The 9,708-nt window shown below is 35.5% G+C and overlaps 1 protein-coding gene across 1 annotated transcript; it reads right to left on the bottom strand.

Moving 5' to 3' along the window:
* Positions 1–1,829: 1,829 nt before the first annotated feature.
* On the bottom strand, positions 1,830–4,698 carry LOC107870580. Its single transcript, XM_016717149.2, has one exon. The coding sequence runs from the start codon at positions 3,717–3,719 to the stop codon at positions 2,004–2,006; it is 1,716 nt and encodes a 571-aa protein (XP_016572635.2). The 5' UTR covers positions 3,720–4,698; the 3' UTR covers positions 1,830–2,003.
* Between the last annotated feature and the right edge of the window lie 5,010 nt (positions 4,699–9,708).

Consider the following 9,708-nt stretch of genomic DNA (forward strand, 5'->3'; position numbering starts at 1 on the left):
GACTGGTAGTTTGTATTGTTGGGTTTTAAAGGTGTCTGAGCAACAGTGTTGATATTGATGAACTGCTCATAGCTATTCATAGTGAGAAATGTGGGAAAGCTTAGTGTAGCCACATGAGAAGGTGTGGTGAAAGTGTCTCAGTGGAGGAATTGTTTAGAGGTGTGGTTGAGGTATTCTCAGTAGAGGACTTGCTTGGAGCAATTGTTTTGACAGAGGAAAAAAAATAAATTCTCAAGAAAAAAAAATGTTGTAAAACTTTCTTAGGCTTTTGATACCATATTAACTTTGCTGATGGAGAGAAGTATTATCATTTTATTAATATGTGTATATATACAAAAGAACACCCAACAAATAAGGAAAGAATCAACTAATAAAGAATTGTGATCTTTTCCTAATCAAAACAGAAACTAAATCACTGATGAGACACTAAGATATGAAAGATCAATCATGAGATATCTTAATATCAATCAAGAGATATCACTAATAGGAGCAGCGACAGAGCTAGAGTGTCAGTTATGAGTTTGGTCGAACCCATTAATTTTGGTTCAAACTTTGTAATTGTCTTAGAAATTTATTAAATGTGTATAAATTATTAATTCAAACTCAGAATTAATAAAATAGAATCCAGGATCCATAAACTTTAATTCAGGACTCCGCTCTGCCAATGAGTAGAAGTACCAATAAATCTAGCTCCCATCCCATGTGGAAAATTCAGCTTCATAACCAATTCCTTGAGATGTCCCTTTTTCACCTTCTGAATCAACAGGTGCATTTCTCGAGAAGATGTCGACTGTTTATAAAGAAATAAGGCATGAATCACTAATTAAAATGATTTGGGAAGGTACGATAGGCAAATCACTTAGGGGTCGTTTGGTAGAGTATATAAGACTAATGCCGAATATGGTGTATTAGTAATGCTTGCATTAGTAATGCAAGTATTAGTAATGTTGGTATTAGTTATACAAACGTGATTTCTTATACAGTGTTTGGTTCGATGTATTAAAGATAATATATATTTATATAATTTTTATAAAAAAATATTTTTTTTACCAAAATGCCCTTTTTTCCATTAAAACCCCAACTTCAATTCTTCATCACGATCCTTTTAAGCTTCTCTTTTTTCCTCAAAAAGTTCTCAAGCATAAGCAATTTCCAGAACTTCATCAAAAGTAGATATTCAGAATTCTTCAATAAATGCGATAATTCGTTCTTCCATCGAAAGTGATAAAGGTAAGTTGAAAGAGAAGAAAAATTTTGATGCTAATTGGAGAAGTTTAGGAAGTGATGTTTTTGAAGATCTTTGATGGAACAAAATAATAGAACAAAAGAGTAAATAGCACAACTGATGGAAAAAGCAACTATTGTTTGATTAATTGGACGGAAGAAGAACTTGAGAAAATTATTGTTGTTTTTCCATGGCAAACTGCAGAAAAGATAAAGAGGGACAATGATTTGACGGTAATTTTGTAATTTATTAAGTTAATGCATGTGTTGAAGATTTTGTATTACTAATACATGGAAAATGGTGTTTATTGGTAATACACACTTTAATACACAAAAGTGTATATAACTAATGCAAGTATTAGTTATGCATAGTCTAAAAAAGGATACCATACATGGTACTACTAATACACAAACCATAATGCATGTATTATATTTTTAATATACTCTACCAAACGACCCCTTAGCAATAAAGCATAAAGCATGGCAACAACGTCCCTGGCTTTTTCAAATGACAAAATAGACGGGATAATAATTAGTCTTTAGAATGCGAATACTAATTATAGAAGCAACGCAACTACATGGACTAAAGAATGAATGAACTTAACTAGCAAAACTTGAAGCATATTCATAGAACATGCCAGAAGTGGCAGTGATGTAAGGCTCTTACAACTGTTTACAAAGAATGCAGGGATGACAAGTGAGAAACCGGACTTGCGGACCTGCTTGTTGTCCATAGATTCTTGCACTGCTCCTAACCAAAAATCAGCTTATCTAACAAACTACCAACGCGCAAAGGCAGGATCACCATTCACGTCTTCAACAGGAGCAGGAAGGTTAAGATCAAGAAAATCAGCAAATTCTCCTCTGACTGCTGAAGCTTGATTGTGATTCTCCTTGGAACCAATAAGGAAATGAGACCTTTTGTGGCCACCTAAAGCTTGGCCAGACTTAAACATCCTGTTGCAGAATGGGCATTCGTGTCCTCTGAATTTTTTAGGCTTAATCTTCTTCTCAGGATTGTATGAGACATCTTGAGCATGAACAGCCGATTTTCTGTTGCTAAATGTCTCCCTATGCTTTCCCTTGTCTTTGTAATTAGGACAATTATCGGCATCGCATCCATTTTCCTCGGTTTCATATATTGATTCGAAATAGGCATTGGCTTTTTTGTTGCAGGGTCTGTGTCCACCAAGAGCCTGGTAAGAGCTAAAAGTCTTTTTGCAGTTGAAGCACTCATACTTTTTCTTCTTCTGAGTATGTTTGCATCCTTCAGGACCATTAAAACCAAGCTTTATCTTCCTAAATGACGACTCATTTCCTAATTCTGTGTCATACAAACTATCCTTAGTTCTCTTTCTTGTTTCATTCTTAACCAAATTTGAAGCCATTCCATAGCTAACACATTTATGGTCCTTGGTTGAATCATTCCTTATTTCTTTTATGTACTTTGTCTTTCTGTTTAATCCCATTTCCGTGTCCCTTCTAGACTCATTGCACCAAACTCCAAGGCTCTTATTAGACATATTCCATTGGTAATTACCATTTCTGTGGAACTTATCAACAGATGCATCTGATTCAACTTTCATATATTCGCCTAAAAAGTACGCGGAATCAGAGTTCTCAGATTGAGCTTCACCATTCAAAGCATTAAGTTTCAAGTTTCTGTCCACCTTTTTTTTGTACCTTCGATGTGTTTCATCTAGATTTTCAGCAGGTTTTAGACAATGCTTTCTAGCTACTTTCATGTCGACAGATGGCGATTTTAGACAATCCTTTCTAGCTACTTTCATGTCGACAGACAATGATTTTGTCTCCAAAATAACAGAATTGTTGTCAGAAGACTCAACGACTGAATTGACACCATTCCAAATCCCAGAATCCATAGACAACATCATCAAACACTTTGCTACTTCCTCTTGATCTTGCTCATCAATCTCAGAAACAGATGAGGAAATACTTCTATAGTTAACCAAACGAAAAGAGGAAGACTTAGCTACAAGTCTATTGTACCTTTTAGTGTCTGATCTGCTCCTCAGCCTTGGCTCCTCAGCTTCAGTATCCGAGTTGCTGTCCATCAACAGATTCTTGTTTTCACTAGTCCACGACTTATCATCTTTCGAGCCCCCCCTGTCTTTGCCCGAGTGACACGCCATGTGGCCACACAAAGCTTTCAGTGATTGAAACACCTTACCACATTGCTGGCAAACATTCTCTTGAGGCAGCAAAGGGGAGCTTGTATCGGAAGCCCTCCAAGTTTTCTTGGGGTTGTCCCTAAGGCCATAACCAGAATGTTCACTTAGTTCAAACTGTGTTCTATTATCTCTCTTGCTATTGTTCTTCTCACCATCAGTCCAAGATTGCAACATTTTCTCTTTAAATTCAACTTTTCCCTTTGCTAGTACATGAGACCTCATGTGACCCCCAAATGACTTCCCACATGGATACTTCTTGTCACACAACTTGCAAAAGTACTTCAAATCTTGATCTTCTTCCATTTGAGTAATTCTGTAAAGCAACAAATCGAATATCGAACAAATTCACCGAGTAAATCCAAGATCAAGTGAACAACTTTCAAGTTCAAATCATGCCACACCGCCACTGTTCATGATCAAGTTCAATATGCTTTAGAAGAGCAACTGAGGAACCCCAGATCAAAGAAAAGAGGAAAAAGCTTTGGAAATCTAGTATATTGGGTTGGATACAGATCACCAAGACTCTTTTTTGTATATTGGGTTGGATACCGATCACCAAGACTCTTTCTGTCGATTGCATTATGGTAGCTAATCTCTCAAATAAATAAAAATGACACTTTTTTTGGGAAATAAATGATCAGACCCACAATAAAAGGAGACTCTTTCAATTCCATATCCATGTAATCTCTCCCACTCACTCAGACAAACCATATATTAAGCGTTCAAAATTTCAAGAATCTTTTTATGAAAAGTTCAATCTTTAATGACCATAAGACCAGCAGCATATTTGGGACTTAAAAGAAACAAATCACAACAGAACACTAAAGACTCTTTCCTCCCCACCAAAACAACAAAAAACACCTTCTCTCACTCTTTTAGAAAAAAAAATTAAGTGCTACAGTAGGATGACCATAATAACAACAAAAAATATTCACTCTAAATCATATGGTCAAGATCTGCTGGCCATTTTACTAGTTGGGGATTGAGAAATTAAAAGAGTGCACAGATTTTTCTATTTTTGGGTATTGGGAATTAATTCCTATATTCTGCAACCTGTACAAAAACATTCCTCATTTGTCTATGCTCCGATATGGTCACGCACCCATAAAACGTTTCAAACTTCGGACTTTAATATTCTTTTTATTAATTAATCTTCCTCTTGAATTCTGCCTTCATAATTTATTAGAAAATTCATTTGACCCTTAACCCTACATGCTTTGTATATGTTTTCTTGGATTATTCTCTCTTAACTATATTTGCTTAATCAACCTTTTTTTTCTGTAGATAATTTGGTGCGGAAGATAGTGCATTGGAAATATCTTTCACCTGCATTAAGTCTAGGGACCTGTTTGGAAGTTGCACTAATTAGAATATTCTTTAAATTAAATTTAGTTCAATCTAATATATTGTTTGATTACTTTTTTAACTTAATACATGCATCACTTATACATCATATGAGGTCTTATTTTATATTTAGTAAATGGAGGAATGACTTATCCAAGGTTTAACAAATCATAAATAAGATCCCTAAATGATTAAACTAGCCCTCAATTCCTTTTCCTAAATTTCTTTTATAATTTTGATGTCCTCTTTAATTATATTGAATTGATTACAAATGTCCTTTTGAATTCTCTAAATTTGTTTAGTGCAATTTGATGATCTCACAAATTAATGTTTGATTTCTCCATGTTTGGTTTTATATTGGGTTGGTGTTTTTCTTTTTCTTTTTTTTCTGTTTTTTGTTTGGGGGTGTTCTTTAATGAGTTTCAGGCATTTGAACATTTATGTAGCCTTAAATCTATGGTATGTTTAAGGCATATTTGACGAATTAAAAAAACTAAAAGTATAGCATGCTTTTAAAGATCTTTGTAGTGCACATCACGCCCGTAATTTAGTAACAAAGTTTTATTCATATTTTAGTTTTTAACTTGACCAATTTAATGAAATAGAAAATCCCATAAAAATTCAAAGGTATAATTGTAAAGGAGATTTTTGTAAAATTTTAAATCAAACACAATACATGACATATGTAGTTTTAATATAATGAACCAAACATTTGATAAAAAACGATTTGGGCACTGTAATCCTGCATTACCGATCCCTCCATTATTAATCCCTGCATTACTTCTGTTCATACCAAACGACAAGTGTTATACTCTGGATTATTGTCACACCAAATTAAGTAGTACTCCCTGCTTTCACTTTTACTTGACACGTTTTCACCGGACATATTCATTAAGAAAATAATTATTAACATGACTATTTTATCATAATATCCATATTAACTGATGATTATGTCACGGCCCAAATCAGGGTCTGATCGTGACGGACGTCTCAAGTCCCACATGGATCAGAGACCACCCCTGCACCTAACTAAGTGAACACAACATCCCCAATGTCGGATAAATTTTGAACATTTAACAAGATTACACAAGGTAAAATTAAAGAATAAAATATAAGTCTATGACCGATAACCAATAACCAGCCAAAACAATCGACCAACATCACCTAAGTCCACAGTAATCCAACAAATCCTCTACACAAAAAAAATCAAAACCAGTCTTGATCGGGACATGTACCGGTCCCGACTCGGACAATGATAATGGAAATGTGAATGTTAATGATAATGAAAATTCTTAATTCCAATATATGATAAGAACTGATGAAATGTCTAAGTCTTCTGGAGAATGGAAGCTTATCACTCCACTACTACAAATCGATGAATCGAGTCGATCCACTTAACTCTGCTTAGAAAAAGTAGAGGTATCTTCGGTCCTAAATCGCGTAGAGATACAGCGTCCGGATACTGTTAGTGAGGTGGACACTAACATATAACTCAGGGATAAGGATAACATAATGTCGTGATCAACAATTCAAAATTATTCGAAACTAATGCACATAACTAAATGCATAAACATATATATCACATGTCGGGATAGGGAACACAACTTAACATGTACTTTAAAATGTTATCCTGGATTGTGTAGCTCAACCGTCAAATCATAAGAAGGGACCCACATGCTATATAGACCCAGCTCTCCCAAGATGGTAGGGCATCAGTGCGTGTGGCCGCATGAACTAGGGGGTATACGTAAGCACTATGGGGGATTCAAACCTCCCGGCACATCAAGGTGACACAAACACCAAATTATGTAATATAATATGGGAGACTCGAACCTCCTAATCATATGATAATAATAAGGGGGACTCAAACCACCCGATCATATAGACCCCAGCATTGGCAACCATGATTTTCAGTATTGATCCTTTGGGACCTTAACTTTCACGACTCAGCTATACAACTCTCATTAAAGCCCAATTAAATCATTTATCACACAATTCTATTCATTGAACCACATTACACATTAAGGCATACATTGATGGTATCCTCACACCAACTACACTTGCAAGGTAACATCAACATACCAAACTAATTACATCACTTGGGGGGACTTCACAACCCTTTTGGTTCAATTATACATTAGCTTGGGGAATTACATAACCACCTAAGGTTCAATTCAAAAATCATTACACTTCATTGACTTTTCATATTATGCAATAGTTTAAGAGTAGTTCCACATGCATACTTTTCATATTCAAAACAAATTTCATAATATGGGGTTGAGGTCATAACCACTCCAAAAGTCACAAGTTTGAGAAAATCACAATCTTCTTGTTTATTTACCATACTTATGCACCCACAAGTTTAAAAATCATAATTAAAGCATAAATAATCATAAGTAAGCCATGGGAACCATTGTTCAATCAATAAGCATTAAAGACCCTCAACCCTTATTTCAAAACCAACATCAATATCCATGAACAACCCTTTAAATCATATGTTTTTACAAAATTAGCAATTAGGGAAGAGTAACATGCCTAAAATACCCAAGTTTGTGGAGAAGATTCCATTTTTGAGCCCTTGGATGACCTACTTCTTGGAAACCCTAAGTATGATTTGACACGACCCAAACCAGAGCCTCATTGTAATGGGCATCTCAAGTCCAACCAAGATCGGAGAACACCCCCGATATCCAATCCAATTAACCAACATACACCCTGAGTCGGATAAATTCTAAACATATAACAAGATGGTTTATTTGAAGATGTAATGACTCTGGAATAGGTCTACCTCCTAAACCAATCCAACCAAATCAATCTGTCCAATAACCAACCAAACCAAAATAATAACCCAATATATCTATCTATCTATCTATCTATCTATCTATCTCTCTCTCTCTATATATATATATATCATAATCATTCCCTACCCGAGTCCACAATTATCCATACAAAGTCTCTAAATAAAACTAAAAAATATCTAGTCTGGACATGCCCCCGACCATAGTCAAAACCAAGTCTATAAAATACCAAAAGTATGAAAAGAAATCCATAATATGAAATAGATGCCTTCCAAACTATGAAAGATCACCACTTCAATCCAACACTAGTTGTCTCCAAATTCGATCAATGAGAAAAAAAGGGTAGTATGACTGGTTCCTGTATTGTGTGGGGATATAATGCTCGAAAATGGGTTAATGGGTGAACGCTATCAAGAACTCAAGATAAGGATAAAATAATGTCAATATTTAAAACCATTTAAATAACCATATGCATTCACATCCATACATATATATACATATGTATGTATATGTATATAATCTATATCGAGAAAGAGAATCGCGTTTAACATGCCTTTAAAACCATTAACCTAGGTATGCGTAGCTTAACTGTTCTAGAACCATCCATGGGCTATACGGGTCCTGTGTTACCCCCTGAATGGGCACCAATACGTGTAGTCGCATGAATCGGAGATACCATAGGGGTAGGGGATTCCTGCACACCTTTCCGCCTCCATGATACATATATACAAGTATGACTTCTGGGATTCTCATAGGCATTTTATCAAATATATTGAAGGCATATAGTTTCCAAAACCAAAATCAAGGACCCATTGACTATTCACATGTACCCACATGTTCAAACCACTATTATAACATGAAAATCATAAGTAAAAATATGGGAAAATATAAATCAGCCATTGATAACCGAAACCCCCAACATATAATTCAAAACCCAAAACCATATCATAATTATGCCATAAAAACCATCCATACAATGTGCCTTTAGTTGAACTAACAATGAGGGAGGAGTAACATGCCTTATTTATGAAGATTCATTGAGGGATTTTGATCTTTAAGCCTTTAGATAAGCACTTTGATGAAAACCCTATCCAACCTTCTTGAGAAAGTTTAAAGAGGATTTGAGAGTTTTTTTTCTTTTCAAGTGAGTTATGAGAGGCCACAGAGTGTTATAAAATATGGGGACTTAAGGGTTTTGGGTGGAAAATATCTGGAATACCCTCAGCTTAAAAGCCGAAAACTTGACCGCAGAAGGATACAACCATACCCCTTAAGTCGTACCCTAGGGTAAGAATGGTACCCCTATCTCATACACTAGAACCATCTTGGACCTCCATACTGACCAACATATGACCACACAAGGACAACTCATATCCTAACATACGAGAAAAACCCTTAGACTCGTACCTTGGTTAGAATCATCTAGACTAAACTTAGGGCATTATACAACTTAACAACATATACCTCTGATCCTATCTTACGACTAGTAAGATGCCTAATCATACCTTGGACTGAATGTAACCCAACCATGCTGACTATCATACGGGAGGAGGGACCCTAAACCGTATCTTAGCATACAACAAGTATGCTCAAATCATATGTTATCCAGAAACTAAAACTCAAAAAATTAATTTAAGGTTCAAAACCTAAGGTATTTCAGTCTCACCCGCTTAGATCATTCGTCCTTGAATGATGTACAAGGCAGTACAAGAACGATTTACACCCCAACACCTCGACTCTTTACACCCCAATACCTCAACTCTAACCTTTAACTAAGTTAGAAAACAAAGATGCAAGGAAATCAATCTTTCCTTTAACAAAGTTTGAAAATAAAATATGATAAAGAACACATACCTTCCGCACAAATTCCCTGAGCGAAGAACAAATATGGATACTTGGGACTTCATGTCCTCTTCTGCATCCCAAATAGTTTCTTCAAACTTTTGGTCCCACCATAGAACCTTTACCAAATCCACGCCTTTTATTCGCAACCAATGAACTTGCCAACCCAAGATCCTCTCTGGGACCTCCTTATAAGTCAAAAAGTCCAAGATACCAATACCCTTCAAGGAAAACAACCAACGAAGGATCACCCACACCCTTATAAAATATAGACACATGGAATATCGGATGAATTAAACTCATGCTAG

This window comes from Capsicum annuum, chromosome 5, assembly GCF_002878395.1.
Source record: "Capsicum annuum cultivar UCD-10X-F1 chromosome 5, UCD10Xv1.1, whole genome shotgun sequence".
NCBI lineage: Eukaryota > Viridiplantae > Streptophyta > Magnoliopsida > Solanales > Solanaceae > Capsicum > Capsicum annuum.

Coding starts and splice junctions, on each gene's coding strand:
- LOC107870580 (XM_016717149.2), bottom strand. CDS start 3,719: ATGGAAGAAGATCAAGATTTGAAGTACTTTTGCAAGTTGTGTGACAAG.